The sequence below is a fragment of the Gastrolobium bilobum genome, unplaced genomic scaffold, assembly GCF_033153095.1.
Source record: "Gastrolobium bilobum isolate Gb01-03AN ecotype WA unplaced genomic scaffold, APGP_CSIRO_Gbil_v1 utg16004, whole genome shotgun sequence".
Taxonomy (NCBI): domain Eukaryota; kingdom Viridiplantae; phylum Streptophyta; class Magnoliopsida; order Fabales; family Fabaceae; genus Gastrolobium; species Gastrolobium bilobum.
The window spans coordinates 27,525-46,424 of NW_026895316.1; the positions used below are offsets into that span (position 1 = coordinate 27,525).

The 18,900-nt window shown below is 37.8% G+C and overlaps 1 protein-coding gene across 1 annotated transcript; it reads right to left on the reverse strand.

Moving 5' to 3' along the window:
* Window positions 1-12,572: 12,572 nt before the first annotated feature.
* Window positions 12,573-16,036, reverse strand: LOC133305344 (disease resistance protein LAZ5-like). Its single transcript, XM_061505539.1, has 4 exons — window positions 15,531-16,036; window positions 14,393-14,495; window positions 13,105-13,124; window positions 12,573-13,038 (listed from the first exon to the last, which is right to left on the reverse strand). Exons 1-4 carry the CDS (start codon window positions 16,034-16,036, stop codon window positions 12,573-12,575), a joined length of 1,095 nt encoding a protein of 364 aa, XP_061361523.1.
* Between the last annotated feature and the right edge of the window lie 2,864 nt (window positions 16,037-18,900).

The window sequence follows — 18,900 nt, forward strand, 5'->3', positions numbered from 1 at the left end:
TTACATAGTGTAACGGATAGTTGAATGATATTAGCTCATTATAATGTTTTTCCAAAATGTACCCGAAATCTATTTAATAACGATATTTTGAAAACAAAAAAGTATATGGGTTATGCACATGTATAATTTAATTTGTATCCATCGAGTAGGTGTACCTAACTATGGAAAGTCTAAGGTACCAGATAGTCAAAATGACCTTGGATATAGTGGTCCAAACATTTGAAATATTTTTAATACTACCGTCGCACCATTGATTGGGTGCGACAATCCAATTAAAATATCTCGTTTTCTGTGTCATATGTAAGGATTGAAAAAAAAGAAAAGAAATAATTCAGATAAAAATTTTTAAATAGCAGTTGTATGTGCTACCGTTGTATAGAAAGTGTTCTCACAAACATGAGTCTTTCACAGGAAAATAGCTAGATGCCTAAATATATGTAGGACCTTCCTTCATTACCATGTGGGGTTGGGCCTAGTCATTGTCATATATGTGTGGGGTGGCTTCAACTTCATGAGAAGTCAGTTTGCATCATATAATACTAATATACTAGTATGCCTTCTTCCTCTATGCTAATGTTGGGTGTATAAGAAAATCATACAGCTGGATCATCCACCCACATTTTCAGGTTTGATAAGTAGGGCAAATGAGTCAACATCCTCTCTTAATAAAGGACCGTTTTTTTTTTTTTTTTGTATACACATAAAGGACCGTTAGTTGTGAATGGGAAGAGAGGGAATCAACCATAAGAACAATGCTAGAATTGTCTTATGTTTAGAAGAACTGATAGGTAACGTTCACTTACCTAACCCTTCAAAGGATAGAGACAGCAATGATGTGCTTAGATATCTCAAAAGGGTGGGGAAGATCAAAGAAAGCAAGCATAGAGAAAACAAGAGATAGAAGACATGGGTTTTGGGGTAGAGGTAGTGATGGCAATTGTGGGATTGTGGGGATTGTTTTTGAGACCAATGATGTTGAGACATGCAATAGAGATGGTAGAAGCGATGGGATGCTCCATTTGGCAGATTGTAAGAGGAGGAAGGTCTTATTGGCATCTTCCATAGCCCTTATTCATATTATGTCCTTTATATAACTTTGCTAAATTACTCACTTTGGAGATGATGAAAAATGACAAGGTGCTTATGGAGGAAGACGGGAAAAGCCCTTCTTCTAAGCATTGCGGTGTATGTTAATTATTGTTTGACCTTCTTATTCCCTTCCCTTATACTTCTTGTAGACTTGTAAGTCCAACGAGAAGCTAGTAGTTATATATATTTGCTAGTTTACGGGACTGAGATGTAACTCCAGCTTTGTGATGACATATTCAATATCCAAACTGTTTGGGTTATTGTTATTTGTTTCCTTAACATTAGATATACTACATTTTCGTTTATATTGCATATTCAATACACTACAAATTTGTTTCCTTAAAATATATAGAGGTGAAAATAATGTAATTTGAGTTTTGTTTTTTTTTAAGGGATAGAAGTGTGATACTCTTATTATTATCATGCCATATGGACAAATGAATCAACCTTATTACTATCACTCGTGGTTAGTGTTTGGGATTAGTTATTAGTGATTATTTAATAATTAATTAGATATTTATTATTAGTTAGATATTAGTCATTTTTTTATCAGCATACTAGCTACATATAATTAATTAGTGTCTAATCAATTTTGACATTATGCATTAAGTCAATTTTATTTGTTTTCCAAGTTACTCTTTTCACAACTTTCTCTTCTCTCTAGTCTATCATTTTTTTTTTTTAAAATAAAGTTATAATATATAGTTCATAGTATCCGCCGTTAGGATTTTCCACCTTCCACAGAGTTAATTCTTGTAGAACTTGTTCTCTAGATTTTGCTCAGTCTACCAGTTTCTCATTGTTATCAATTAGATGGCGTTCAGTGCTGTTCTTGTTTAATGATGCTGAAGTTCCTTCTCATTCAACTTCATTTACAGTAGCGCCAGCACTGGGAGCTGGACTTTTGGAGTTTGAAGTTCCCTTTTGGAGTCCAATAATTTTAGGGATTAGTGTCTCTTATATTATTATAAGAGATAATTTTATCTCTTATATACACATAAAAATGAGTGAGACCCATATTTTTTCCTTCTCTTTTCTCTTCACATAACCCTACATGAGTCTCACATACCTTTATATATGTGTAAGAGATAATTTTATCTCGTATAATATAAGAAATATTAATCCTATAATTTTATGGAAATTACTTTTCTCACATCACATGAGAGGATTTCTCTCTCCTGCTCCTCATGTGGGCTACACATAAAATATGTGATCGACCCACAACAAACATATGAAACCCACATGTCAATTGTGTTAGTAGGAGAGAGAAAAATAATTCACTAAATTTTATTCACATGTTTGTTTGTGTGTATTACTTTAGGGATTAATGTTTACCATGTTATAGAAGATACACACATATAAAAGTGTGTGGAGCTCATGTGTAACGGGCTTGAATAATACATCTGGCATTGGGCTTAGGAATAGAAGAAACTTACGCAAGCCCATAAGACTCTCGGACTACATCGTGGGCTAAATAAATAGTCTGACTCCCTTTTGTTATTTGTAATGCTTTTCATTATTATTAGTATTGCCTTCTATAATGAGAGGCCCAGTTGATATTTTAGGGTATGGTTTAAATAGTCACAAGGATGGAATGAATGAGCATGATTAAAGTGAATATCTTTCTCTCCCCTTCTTTTTCTCTCTATCCTTCTCTCTATCTCTCTTTCCCTGATAATCCTCTTTCTCACAACTCACCCCGGTTACATTGGTGCTTTCATTGACCTCTAATGGCTGACAATACACGTTTGCGCGATGTTACTCAGCAGGTCCATGACCTCCAACAATCCCGTCAAGCGATCCAGGAACAGATCTCAAACCTGGAGCTCGCACAGGACCGTCGTTTCAATGCGATGGAACTGTCCCACAATCAACGGTTGGACACTCAGGGACAACGCATGGACACTCTGCACCATCAGTTGCAGGAGGTCCTCACAATCCTGCATTCCTCCCCGTCGACAGATCCAAACGCTGGCGTTTTGGGATCGGGCCCATCGCGTTCTTCGTCCGCTGCTACTACCGAACCTCACCGTCAACGTCAAATGAAGCTTGACTTCCCCAGATTTTCTACTGGTGACCCGACTGACTGGTTATTTGTTGTAGAACGTTATTTTCGATTCTACAATGTACCTCAACAGGAACGTCTTCTGGTAATTTCCTTCAACCTTGATCCACCGGCTTCTTCTTGGTTCCAGTCCTTGGATCAGGATGGTTTGATCCCAGATTGGACTTCTTTCATTACTGCTTTATCCCGTCGCTTTGGTCCGACGGAATTTGAAGATCCTTCGGTAGCGATTGCTAAACTCCAACAGACTGGCACGGTGACCGATTATTATGCCACTTTCGAAAAACTCTCTCGCAAGATCCCTGGTTTATCAGTGACGGTCCGTAAGGGACTTTTCTTAGCGGGTCTCACAACTGCCATTCGTTGTTCAGTACTTGTCCACCGTCCCCATGATGTCCATGATGCCCTTGCTTATGCTAAGGTCTATGAGGAAAAGCTAGGAACCGATAAACCCTTCAAACCTTGGATTTCACCCCAAACCCCATCAATCCTACAAACCCTACATCCACTCCACCTACTCCACCGCCTCATCGCTCCACTTCACTAATCCCATTTAAAACCCCACTTCCCATGTCCTCCCTACCCATCCGCCGCCTATCACCTGAAGAAAGGCAAGCTCGCCGTGAGAAAAACCTATGTTATAATTGTGATGAAAGGTTCACTACTGGCCATCGTTGTAAGGGCCACCCCTCCCTTCTGTATTTCGAAGGTTGTCTGGACGATGAAACTGAGGCCCGTATTGAAGAAGAACCTCCCCCACTCGACCAGACCCATTGCCTGAGATCAGCTTGAATGCCCTTTTTGGCCACCGTACCTCTAACTCCTTCCGACTTCCAGGCACTATTTCTGGTACTACTGTTCAAATCCTAATTGATTGAGGTAGTACACACAACTTTATCACCAGTCGTATGGCCTCTTATCTCCACCTTGTTATGCATGCTATTTCACCATTTAATGTACACGTTGGTAATGGTGATACTTTGCAATGCTCAGCTTCTTGTTCGGCTATCACCTTAAATATTCAGTCCAATTCTTTTGTAATTGACCTGTTTGTTTTAGACCTTAAAGGTGCAGATGTAGTATTGGGTGTCCAGTGGTTAGCTACACTTGGACCAATTATTACAGATTATGCTAATTTGACCATGTCTTTCACGCATGCTGGCACTACGGTATTGTTGCAGGGAAACCAAGCCATTGGACCTACTCCTATCTCCTCAGCACAACTACATAAACTAATCACCCAAGACTCTATCTCTTCTTACCTCATGTGCCTCTCGTCAACAACCGTACCTACCTTCTCCAACCCCCCTACAGCTTCACCCACAACCACCCACTCTACATTATCCTCCTTACTGCAGGATTTCTCAGATGTTTTTGCTGTTCCCACCACTTTACCGCCTGACCGCAATTTTAATCACCGTATTTCCCTTGTCCAAGACAGTAAGCCTGTCCAAGTCCGACCGTACCGCTACCCCCACTACCATAAAAACGAGATTGAGAGGCTAATCACTGAGATGTTGACTGCGGGGCTCATCCGACACAGCCAGTCTGACTATAGTTCGCCAGTTCTTCTTGTAAAAAAAAAAAGATGGTACATGGCGATTCTGTGTCGATTACAGGGCCCTTAATGCTATTACGGTAAAGGACAAATTTCCTATACCTACTATTGATGAGCTTATTGATGAATTGCATGGAGCGACTATCTTTTCCAAACTTGACCTTCGATCCGGTTTTCACCAGATCCGTATGCATCCACCTGATATCCATAAGACGTCTTTTCGCACACACCATGGACATTATGAGTTCCTGGTGATGCCTTTTGGCCTGAGTAATGCACCTCTACCTTTCAGGCTACTATGAATAAGGTGTTCGCCCATTTTCTGCGTAAGTTTGTCGTGATCTTCTTTGACGATATACTCGTCTATAGCCCGACTGTTTCCCTCTATTGGGACCACTTGCAGTCGGTACTGGTTACTCTTCGGGAACATTCTCTCTATGCTAAGATCTCTAAATGCCTATTTGCTCAGCCCTCTATTAATTTTTTGGGTCATATTATTTCTGGTTCAGGTGTACAACCAGATCCTAGCAAATTGCAGGCAATTTCTGAATGGCCAATTCCTACTACAGTTACACACCTACGGGATTTTTTGGGCTTATCTGGTTACTACCGAAAGTTTATCAGGCATTATGCGTCCATCGCGGCACCCTTAACAGACCTACTTTCTAAGTCGGGTTTTCATTGGACCGCCAAAGCAGACCTTGCTTTTCGTGAGCTGAAGCATTTATTAACTACTGCCCCTATACTAGGCCTTCCTGATTTCACTCAGCCTTTCGCTGTTGAAACAGATGCCTCTGGTGTGGGCATTGGGGCAGTTTTACTCCAACATGAGCAGCCCCTCGCTTTCTACAGCCGCAAACTGGCTCCTATGATGCAAGCTAAATCTACATATGTGCGCAAGATGTTTGCCATTACCGCGGCAATTTCTAAGTGGCGTCAGTATCTGTTAGGCTCCCCATTCGTGATTCGCACTGATCACAAGAGCCTTCATAATTTGATGAATCAGATAATTCAGACCCCGGAGCAACAGCAGTTCCTCTCTAAATTGTTGGGGTATGACTACACTATTGTCTATAAGTCCGGTCGAGCAAATATAGTTGCCGATGGCTTATCTAGACAACCAGAGGGAGCAGTCGAGGACCACACCCCCCAATTGGCAGCCATTACTGGCCCTACTTTAAACTTTACAACAGTTTTACAGTCCGAATTACATACTGATCCCTACACTACCCAAAGCATTCATGACATACAACATGACCCTAGCTTATGGCCAGAGTGGCACTACAAAAATCGTCTGTTGTTCCACAAACACCGCCTCTTTTTGCCTTCTGCTTCCACCTTGATCCCTCATCTCCTTTATGCTGTCCACGATGCTAAACAAGGGGGCCACTCAGGGGTGACTGCTACTCTCCACCGCCTTACCCGCAATTTTACCTGGAAGGGAATACACCAGTCAGTCAAGGAATATATCTCCACATGTGAAATTTGTCAGAAATTGAAACCACCCACCCATTCCCCTTTTGGCCTCCTACAGCCGCTTCCTATCCCAGATTCCCTATGGACTGATATAACCATGGACTTTATAACTCATTTACCTATGTCTGCAGGATATACTTCCATTTTCGTGGTGGTTGACAGGTATTCTAAGGCGGCTCACTTTGTCCCTCTCCCAGCTCATTATTCCGCTTCCAAGGTGGCGACGATTTTTTGGGATAACATTGGCAAGCTCCACGGCTTACCCCACACCATTATCTCCGACTGGATCCCATTTTCTTGAGTGATTTCTGGCGGAGCCTCTTTCACCTACAGGGAACAACACTCAAGTTTAGTTCGTCCTATCACCCCCAAACGGATGGACAAACAGAAAGGGTAAATCGTTGTTTGGAATCTTACCTCCGAGCCTTTGCCCATGAACATCCCCGCACCTGGACACGCTACCTCAGCTGGGCTGAATATCACTACAACACCAGTTTTCACCATTCCACCGGTTTTTCACTGTACGAGGCCATGTACGGAAAACCACCACCAGATCTGGTTGCTTATTGTTTGGGTTCATCCACAAACGAAGCCGTTGATTCCACGCTCTCGTCCCGTCATACCATTTTCCACACATTAAAGGAAAATCTCAGAAAGGCTCAGCAAAAGATGAAAACACAGGCTGACAAAAAAAGAAAAAATTGGAACTTTACCGTCGGAGATCTTGTCTTGCTCCGCCTGCAACCGCATCGACAGGTTTCAGTCCATCGTAGATCCTCCCATAAACTTAGTTTGCGTTTTTACGGCCCCTTTGAGGTCCTTTCCCGAATCGGAGAGGTGGCGTACAGACTCAAACTTCCACCTTCAGCTCGTATTCATGACGTCTCTCATGTTTCCATGCTTCGCCCTTTCAGACAGGGGCACAACTATCAGATCCACCAGTTGACTGACACACCGGACGCTTCCCCTCTGGTCCTTACTCCGTGTGGGGTGATTGCAACTCGTTCCATCTGGCGCCGTGGAAACTTGGTTCCCCAAGTGTTGGTGCAGTGGTTAGGACTACCACCGGAGGACTCCACGTGGGAGGACCAAGCAGATCTGCTCAGTGGCAACCCCCGTTGGGCATATGATGTTCATGAGTTAGACCAGCAGCTTCTTACACCCACGATCTCCCCTGTTTCGGCTGTTCCAACACAAAAGGTTCAAAGACAGGTTTCTCTAACTACTCCTGTGACTAGGGTGAGTTCAAAGAGCGATGATCAGTTTCTGTTTGAGGGAAACCAAAGAGTGTCGTTTAGTGGTCCACACCAGCCACCTACTGCTTTAATTACAACCCAGCCCATTACCTTTTCCCCAGACAATCCAACGGTCCATTCTCCCTTGGGCACCTCGATCCATTCTCCACCTTCGGATGTACTGCTGCAATCCGACAATGCTGCCCATGCACAGGAACACGTGGAAACCCTTATCCCCAGCCTCGAGGACGAGTCTACTTTTGTAAATGGGGCACATGTAACGGGCTTGAATAATACATCTGGCATTGGGCTTAGGAATAGAAGAAACTTATGCAAGCCCATAAGACTCTCGGACTACATCGTGGGCTAAATAAATAGTCTGACTCCCTTTTGTTATTTGTAATGCTTTTCATTGTTATTAGTATTGCCTTCTATAATGAGAGGCCCAGTTGATATTTTAGGGTATGGTTTAAATAGTCACAAGGATGGAATGAATGAGCATGATTAAAGTGAATATCTTTCTCTCCCCTTCTTTTTCTCTCTATCCTTCTCTCTATCTCTCTTTCCCTGATAATCCTCTTTCTCATAACTCACCCCGGTTACATCATGTGTGGTTATATGAAGAGAAGAGAGAAAAAAAATACGGGTTCCACATACTTTTATATATATATATATATATAAGAAATAAAATTATCTTCTACAATATAAGAAACATTAATATGATTTGGGCATCTCGTGGTCATGTGATCCTATCTATTTTTTATTTTATTTTTGTATACCTAACATTTAAGCCTATTATCTACACATGATGTAAAAGTACAAAGAAATGGAAAGCATCTGGATCGGCAAATTCTCTCTAGTTCTCTTTTCTACAAATTTAATAAGTTCCTCTCGTATCCATATTAACTTTTGAATTTTTCAGTTAAAAAAGTGAAATTCACTTAATGAAAAAATTGTGTTTAGATTTAACATTGGGAACTTCAATAAAGAAACTCTAGTATCACTTAGTTAACTTCATAATCAAATTAGGAATTGACTGACTAATTAACTAAACCACCAACCATATGTTGAAATACTTCTTACAAGTCACAATGACATAAAACACTTTCATTTTGGAAGATACAGATCAATTTACTTCAACAAAGAAGTCTCAAAACTGTAATTGTAATATCTCGAGCGCTCATGAGGATGGGGAGTAAATAGTCTTTTGATATATGGGTTGGACTATACTACCAGTTGAAAATCTAGTGCCTGAAGTCTAGACTCGCTAAGGTAAGAGAGCTATGACAATAGGCTCCTAGCAAGCTTCTAGTGGGATGGGTACATGAATGAATCAAATCAACACCCGAACGAGAAGGATCCAAAGGTTGTGCAGGTATGGGACTATACAATCGAAGATAGCTTAAAGGAATTAATATGTATTACCTATACTAACAAGGTGCATCTATTTTTCGGTAGCATATAACTTAAGAACTCCATAATTAAGCATGCTTGACTTGGAGCAATTCACTACTAGAAAAAATTTGTATAGCGACGGAATTGCTGTGAAAATTTTGTCGCTAATTTCATTCTCGCTATTACTTTCCCTCGTAAATTCCCTGGCAAACGATATTGCGAAGGAATTTGCGACGGAAAGTAGTAGCGAGGATGAAATTAGCGACGGAATTTCCATAACAATTTCGTCACTATACAGGTTTTTTCTTGTAGTGATTCTGAGATTGGTGACCTCCTGGAAAGTTTCTTGGAGAGTGTGTGAGTCACGACAAAGCATGCTGAAAAATCTTGTATTGGTTTATGAGGACAGTCATTGATCTTGCAAGTGGTCGGGCGTTACAGTAGCTACTTTAATTTGCAGTCTTTGTTCCCAAATCCAATCCTTATTAAAAAGAGTCGAGTTGCATAGCTTTGGAATAATTGGATCTGCGAAAGCGTTTCCCGGATTTAGTACCTTAGTAAGCTTACGAATCATCATTGTCTCGCAACCACAAAGGTTATACCTTTTGTAGCATAGACCCACAAGGAATCTCCCTTGTGTAGGCGTGGTGATTCATCTCACCTCTGCTATTACGAAATCTCCTCCTTCATGATCTGGCCTCCTCAGCATCACAGCACGAATAAGACTTTGTGTTGAAGATGAACGACCAAGTCTCCGAACTATTCTCAAGAGGAAGAAGGGAGTGTGTGGGAACTCTAGTGTTTCATTTCTTAGATCTATCATAAATAGCCTTGGAGGCTGTTGACTAAAGTGAGACTATTTATATGGGCACCAAAAAGCCCTAGGCCTGAGCTTATTGGGCTTTTCATGTACACTGGGCCCATTTGGGCTTTGGTAAAAGAGAATAAAACAATAACAATATTGGAGATAAAGGCTGTCAATGATGTTTGGGTTTGTCTCTCATACATAACACATAATTAAACAAGTAGGTCACAACACAGAAGATGTTGGTTATCCTCAACAATGGCTATTCAAAACTAAACTAAAATTGATGAGGACCATGATTAGCCTCAGAGCATTTAGAGAATCAAATTCACAAATCAAGTGTTTAAAGCTCTCAAACTCACAAAACCAAGGTTAATGATATAGTCCTACAATACGGCACATCAATTATTGGAAGCCCGCGTAACCAAGGTAAAGATTCAATTTAGCCTAAAAGCATTCTTAATTAATAAGAAACATGCATGAATTCATCACCAGCTTAGAGTTGTCCATCACCTATCTCAGTTAATAATGAAACGACATGAACAAATTTCCACTTAGCCTCAACCAGATAGTCCACCATTAAGACATCTCGAAGGAAAAAGTGAATTGTGAGGACCTCATCAATAAACCAATCAAAAGACTTCTCAAAATGACCACTATACAAAGGTTATTAAACAAACCTACTAGTGGTCATGCCACACACTATAAATATAGAGGCAAAGACCTGGATTTTATCATCTTCTCAAATCTATAGTCTATAATTACTCATTGAACATCGAAGAGCCTTACAAGTATACCCCCCCCCCCCTTCGTTTCCAATCATATCATATCATTGAGGTACATTCCTAGCACAAGATATCATCTTATCACTACTAAAAAAAGGATGAGGGACAGGCAGAATCTATCCCTAAATGCCATAATTTCATTCAAGAACAACGTAGGGATGAAAAAAATTCCATCCCCAAAAAGACTCCTCGCTAAGGTTTGGGGTGGAAATAAAATTTCGTCCCTAAATTGGAAAACAAAAAAGGTTTGAAATAAGGTGAAATTGTCACTAATAATGAGGGAATCATGGAGGGAATCTAATCGTTCCAATTAGGGACAAAATTCATTTGTCCTTATTTGGGACGAATTCCATTTTTCCCTGAATTTTGTCCCTAATTTTGATTTGTTCTAAATTATTCTAATTTTTTTTAAAAAATAATTTACACCTAATAGTCATCTTCCAATATAAAATGTAACACCCTGTGCGCACCCGATGTATTAACATACACATGGTAAATTAAACCCTACTTAATTAATTAAAACATAGTGCGGAAGCTTACTAATTCAATTGTGAATATATCATGTGCAATTATCTCAATATTAAAACCACAATATATAAAAAGAAACTTTAGTACTAAACCTGTATGTAATGCTAGCTCATGTACTATATAACCTCAAATAATATAAAAATACCAAGTCATAGTACTACATCAAGTAGCCATGACAATGTATTGATACATTATTACATAATTAAAGTCTCAACATAAAATACTATCTCAAGTGGGAGGGACAATCCCCATGCTCACACAAATATAAATAACCAAGTCTGATTAAAAACGTAACAATATCTAGTCTCAGCATAAGCCATATACATAAAACAACGTAAATCTCCATGCAAGCATACTATCAACTAAATATCTCCGGCCTCTTGCCTCTAGGGTCCTCTATATAACCATCTGAACCTGAAAATGTGCCCCAGACATGGTGAGATTTCTAAAAAGAAACCTCAGTAAGACAAGGGGTCCTCAAGAACTTTTTCGCCCTAAGCTCACTTATAGGTATATAATAAATTCAAAAACAGATAAAATACATTGGCATATTATAACAATTCATTCAATCAGCAATACTCCATATTCCATAGTAATATCTCAACAACAATAACTCAAAAATAATAATATCTCATTTATATCAGGTGATACGTGTGGAAGTGGGATTTGATCACTAGATTAGTCCAATTTACAGCTGTTATGCTATTCGTAAAGACTCTGTTCAAAATGGTATCTGTTATCATATTCGGATAGTCATTTGATCATCAGATATGATCACAAATTTATTAAGTATGGATTCTATGCAGGTATGAGACTATATAGATTATGTTATATTGAAAAATAAATTATGCACGACAATACATAAAGATAAATTAAAAGAAAAAAGTTAAGTCACTATGTTACTAGGTGTAACGGTGATACTTATATGTAAAATCTTCTGCTAAATTAATTGCTTATGACAAGTTTTGTAACCATATGCATGTTAACAAATCGGCTGCATACAGGGTGTTACAACGACCTCCAAATGACCCGTATTGTCTTCAAGTCTAGTAATATGAGTTTTCGTATGAGTCCACCTTGGATCTTATTTGTGCCTATACCCATCAAACTGTCATGTTAAGCCATGGATAGAGGTCATGACATCAGCAAGGGTATATCCAACCTCACTTGCAGGATAAGGAGGATCCACATCCAGTTTAGGGATCTCGTTATCAACACCATCATTGTCATTATCCATCTGTGCATCCCCCTCTTCCAACTGAACTCCAAGCTCAGAATGCATCTTCCATTGCCATATATTCCAAACCTTTGTGATCTCACATTGCTCGAAGATACACTTTTTGAACTTAGTTCCAACCTCTAACGGTCTTGAAACTTTCAGCATCTACGGGCACCTCAAAGCGTTCCAAGATCATTTGAACAAAAAGGCATACAAACGTGCATCCTTCCTAGCTGCACATTGCATAATGGAGTAGATATAGTGTCTCGAGTTAACTTTCAAATTATGTCGAATGCCCTACATCACAACTAGGTCTGTCTCCAACATCTTCCTATCATTATGAGATCGCAATACTATAATATGGGTCATGATATAGAATAGAATACATGCATCCAAGGTCAACAAACCCACACCAAACTATGTGTATTCAGCAAGCCTAACACCATACCTCTTCAGATCAGGCACAATATCAGCACCCCTATAACATTCAATAGTAGCATGACGCTCTTCGTCATAAGTGGCAGCGACCTCATCAGCATCAAAATCAAATCCCAGCAATTGTTTCCAAATCTCAGCACTCTCTAGAATGTCAATGCCGCATGCTTTGGATGTCAGGTCTCCATTAGAGTAGTGATAATTTTGGTAGAATGCCTTCACTATGACCACTAAATATGGGCACGAAATCTTTGCATGTACCCTCAAGAGTTCACGGTCGAGTAGTCCAACAATGCCAATTCCCTTGGTCAAGAAAAATGTCGAATCCAATGACTTTGACTTGACTATGATTTGGCGTAGAAACTTCGACATGAACCAAGCATGCTTTGTCAGATCATTTAGGAATAAGTACCCATATGACATGACCATTAAGTCAGCATCAATCGACCTAGAAGAAGAAGACCCATCATGTCAGATCCTGGAACACATTTCCACAATGGGAACATCTACCAACCATGAGTGATCAATAGAAAGCTGCAAAAGCAAACAAAAATGCATCAAAAATACGAAGAAAGCAACCATTTTGAAACAAAACAACTAAAGAAATCAAATTGGGGGTAGGCTTAGATTTGGGAATTCTCCCCAAATACCCACATAAATCAGAGACAAATCTAGAGACAACTCAAAGATTGATGATAGAGAACACCAATTTAGCCACAAAATCGTGCAATTTAGGGAGTTTTTTTAGGTTAGGGGACGATTTAATTAAGGGGAGATGCGAGTTGATGCCGAAAAAATACATTTTTTTGCGTGAAAGGGTTTTTTTTTAAAAGAACCCCTATTTCTTGTCATTTACTCAAGAAAGTGTCGATCAACTGATTAAACAGAGACAAATTGGTATATAGTTTGGGGAGAGGCAAAATTGTAATTTTTGTTTTAAAAAAACGGGAGTAAAATGGACAATTAGCCTATTAGATTATAGATAAAACATAAAACTTAGATTGACTTGCGATCCCTTCTCGTTCAAATCCATCTGAAAGCCATTAGTATGAACTAAAAATTAATTAATCAATCTGTCAAATTCAATATAACATATAAAATGTAAGATAGAAATAAGAAATATAGATAAAATTAGGATGTTTTATCCTCTTCTGATGTTCTACATACGTATGATCATTTTATATGATCAGAGCAACCATTATACATATTCAAAAAACCACATGAAAACTCAAATGAGAGTAGCTCAGTTTGCAATATAGATTGACTAGTGGGAAGGGACGATGAACTTTAATTATGACTAAGTTCAAACTCGGGATTAGTATCATAATCAGCTCAAAGAGCAGGAATTTGTGAGAATTCCTAAGTGACCAGCTCACTTCAAAGAGATAATTAGGATAAGTATAAAAGAAAAAAAAAAAAAACACATGGAAAATGAAAGTGAAATTAGGCTTCTCCAACAACATCGAGAACAAGAAAAGAAGAAGTCAACGTGGACGAACAACAAGCCACACCTTTTTATTTACATTACACTAATTAATAATACAACATTAGCAGCGCAATTGCAACAATTTATAAAAGTAGAAACGCCATAAATTATTTCAAACACTGTACACAGAATCTATATAAGCTTTTTTTTTTTTTGTAAACACTAAATAAGCTTTTTATTATGTGTATTATACAGCTCTGACGTATTAATTAAATGAAGCTATTAACAAATTATAATTAATTATGTTAGAGAAATATAATATAATATAATATAATACGTATAATCGATGATTGTTTATCAGATGTGTGTTCTAAACAGCAACATCCATGTCTGGATGCTGCATCTGCTCTTCATCCTTTAGCTCTATCAAGCTCTTGATGATGATATCAGAAGCACTGGTCACAATATCCGAGAAGTTCCTACATTTTACAAGAAAAAAGAAAATACATGTAAGAAATTTCCCGCGGTTAACTAAATTTAAATTCAAGTAATTATATGGAAATTAGGCAAGTATTCAAATGATGAAATGAAACAAACGTAATGAAGTTAATGTTTGTTGTACATGGGAAAATCTAGGTATATTCTCTTATCTGCTTTTTCTTCCCACTCGTATGGGTCTTAATCTCTTTGATATAAAAATCTAACATAAATAGTTATTAGAAGTTTTCTTTTTCTTTGTCTAAAAAAAAAAACTGTACTAGTTGGAATCTTTAAATTAAAAAATAGAAAAAAAAATGTGTATCATTTTAAAGAAAACAACATTGTATCATTTTAAGTGAGAGAAAGAGATAAATCTTAGGAGATAAGATGGATGGAAAAAAATTTAAAAATATGGATCCCACTTCTTTGCCAGTGTAAAAGGATATAAAGTGTGTCATTTAAAATGACACACCTTTTTTCCAAAAAATGAAGAGAGAAATGTGACAAAAGTATAAAACAAATGTTAAAGAGTAAGTTTGATGTTGACAATGATAATATAAAAAAAAATAAAAAAATAAAAAATAGGTTAGCCGCCAATACTCCAAATATTTACTATCATTTCTGTTGTTTAAAGTTTTTCTTTTGTTCAATACAGCATGAAAGAGTGATAAATTAAATAAAAAGTGAAAACTATATGTAAAGAATCTTTTACGTCTATTAATAGAAAGATAAGTAGATAACTAGAAGAGTGTTTTTATTCTGATATTTCAATTCCTGGATAGTGATTAGTCCAATCTCTATGCAGGAGAAACATCATATGTATGTGTGATGGCGCTTATGGATGGAATAATTGTAGGGATATCTAAAATATTTCATTTGGATTGATAATGGATTAAACAAAAACGATATAAGTGGGAACTCATTAATAGTGGTCCCGTTATAGATTCCTATTGGCCCACCTGACACTAATTCCTATTTGAGAAATTAAAATGATGCAAGGAAAAATTAATCATTTTGTAAAATTATACTTATACCCTTCTGAGGTGTTGAAGTTGAGTCCCACAGTGTATTTTGCTTCTTCAAGAGCCAATTTGAAACGGTGGAGGTCCTCTGGGGTCCATTTTCTGTTGTTGATGACACGTAACTGAGATGGCTTAATGTCACAGAAGATGGGTATAACCTTCTTTTTGCACTCCATGAGAAGTGATAGCTCGTGAAGGCAAAAGTAAGACTCACAGTAACGAGGTGAGATAACAGCCAAGCCAATCCTGCACTCCATGATTGCTTTGTTGATTTTATCAAACAGTTTATCCCCTGGCTTCATTGTCTTGTTGTCCAAGAAAGGGTGAAAGCCTAGCCTTCGTAAATCATCATACATAAGAGTAGCCACTGTTCTTTTTGTATCCATGCTTCTGTGGCTTATGAACACTTCACATGGCTCCATAATAACGACACGTTTTGCCATCACCTGATTCACCTGTGTTTGCATTTGTTGGCTGAAAAACCTGTATTGGAAGTTCATTGATAAGGAACGGTGCATGCTGTTGCTTCTACTTCAAGCTTTCTAACTAGTCAAAATGACAAGAGATGCCTTTTTAGTAGACCTTCCTATATTGGCTTCTACTTATTTTCTCTCACTCTCTCTCTTTTTTGGATGATATAGAAAGAAGTGTAAAAATGAGTATGTCGAATTGAGCTCCTTTTATAATTGATTAATGAATTTTATATTCTTTCCTCTTTTTATTTTATATTCTCCTTCAAAAACGCGTTGGTAATTTCTCTTTCTTTGTTATGTGAACATGATACTAAAATTGATCTTTTGAACGACAGAGGCACTTTTTCCAAATTATGCGTTCGACGGTTGGATTTAAGAATATGCCTATTCAAAACTATTGTGCCTATTCTCCATTTTCTGTATAATTTCGATGTATTTTCGCCTTGTCTACGCATATAATTTTTATATTTGCCATATGGGATTTTATGCCTTTTGTAGGTACGACATATATAGAATACTCGTTAAATATTAGTCAACCCCAATGGCTTGGTTTGACTGTTTGAATTGACTATTTCTAGTAGTAAAATTTCCCTTGTGCCTAGATAGAGCAAATAAATCTATAGCTATATCAAAATACATCGAGAGACAAACGAATAATATTCGAATTATACCAAGAGTATTAATTTGGCTTTACCAATGTATAGGCAAAACTACAGGAAATTATCATAAATTTTTGGACTATGAGTGTCACACAGACTCACAGAGCATCTTCAGAGCAGGATCTTCTACTTGGATGCTATGATTCCATAAAAAAAAACTTGACTTTGCTGATTAATTAGAATTGGGTTGTTTCTGCTTACTTATGCTGAACTACACGTACGCATGTTTGTGAAACTTGTTCAGCTTTATTAGCTTGTTTTTGCCCACGTGTACTTTCACCTTCAGATCCTTCACATCTCCTTTATTTCCGACTACGTCATGAAGTTTTACTTTTACGACAATTTATTTGGAAAATCAACCTCAAATTCACACTAACTTAAAAGCACATTCTCTACTGAGATCCTATATTCAGTTATAATCTTAATTTTATATCTGCTAAGTAATAAAGAAACAAATGAAACAAGTTAAAACCACATCGATCTCATCTAAATCCTACGTGCCATAACAAATTCAAAATTCAACTATCATATTTTACTAGAAAAGTATTCCGAAGGTTTATGGTTCTATAGGACTCTGGTAACAGACACGTTACATAGAATGTGACAAGATCCCGAGGTACATTTCAATTTCCTCTGTTAACCTTATTACGTGGCTAAAATGCGAAGGAATCTTTTACTATGGAAATTGAGTTTGTGTCATCACAATGTCAACACCTTGAAAGAGAAAATATGCTCTGCAGGGCACCTTTCATCGGTCACTATCTATAAGGATTATTTAAATCCAACAGCTGAAATTAATGGTGATCCGATGCATAAGTCTCATTATAGCGAAAGTATAACCCCTTTTGTTGTCATGTCGAGATTTCATCAAATCGTTTGACCAATGGGTTTTCGCTCCGAGTTGTGTTATTCTTGGGAGAAAGGTTTTGACTTGTGATATTTGGAGAGATCTGATTATTCTGAGCCTCGTACAAGTTGCCAAGTCCAATTAGTGGCGGAGCCATATGCTACTTGGGGATGGTCTCGGCTGTACTTATTATATATAATTATATAATTAATTATAATTTGGCCCGGGCTAAAATTGTAATTTGGCCGGAGCTAAAATTGTAATTTGGCCGGAGCTAAAATTTGTAATTTGACCCTATCAAAAAATTAAAATATATTTAATGAAAAATTTGGATAAGTTGTACTAAGTTATATGTTCTATTTTCACTTATATAAAAAAATTAAAATATATTTAATAAAAATAAAAAATATTTAATAAAATTATAACTCTTTTTTATTTTGTCTGCTAAGATATTTTGTATTTAATATAATTTAAATATATTATGATATGAATTAACAAAAATTAAGAAAAATAAATACACATATAATTTTTTAGCCCGTGCTCCAATTGGAGCTGGCTCCGCCACTGAGCCCAATAGCATTAGATAAGGAAGTGAGTCTTTGCCTGCACTTTTGCTCAAAGAGTATCGGAGAGCCCACTTATGAAGGAACTTACCTTCCTCGAAATCTCCAATCATCCAACCTTTAAGAGCATCTTCTCAAATTGGCTTTGGTATTCTTGCATTGTACCATGTTGCTCCAACTTCGTCATGATATGCCTCCAGCATATGTATAAATCTAAGCCAAAAAGAGAAAGAATATTGATTAATCTTGAATAAAAGGGCAGTATTTACTGTTAATATGATAAATCTCAATTAAAGATCATACAACTGATTTTCTACTGATTTTGTAGGAAAAGCAGACAAAATGGAGCCCAAATTGGAAGCAACAAACTGAAGCCCCACGCTGACAGCGTGGGTGTGGCGCTATTAGCGCCAGAAGAATTTTTCAATCCAGAGGCATCCACGCTCACAGCGTGAAACTCGCGCTAGTAGCGCCATACAGTCTTGCATACCACGCTCACAGCGTGGGAACCACGCTAGTTACGTGAATGTCCAACTTTGATAACAGAACTCCCACACTGATAGCGTGAGATCCACGCTAGTAGCGTGGGAGGTGCGGACAAATCAGCAATAAATCCTGTTCTGAATCAGAGAAAGGTTGAACTGAGATTTACGATGAAGATTTAATCAAGATATCTGAGCAAGACACAAAGGCTATAAATAGAGGCTTAGACTCCCAAAGATAACGTCTTTGGCTGGAGAGAATTGTGAGGATCAGAGAATTGAGTGAATTCTTGGAGACTCGCGCTGGAGATCAAGATTCCACCGGAGTTGAAGACTGAAGATCATTGAGCTTTCTTCT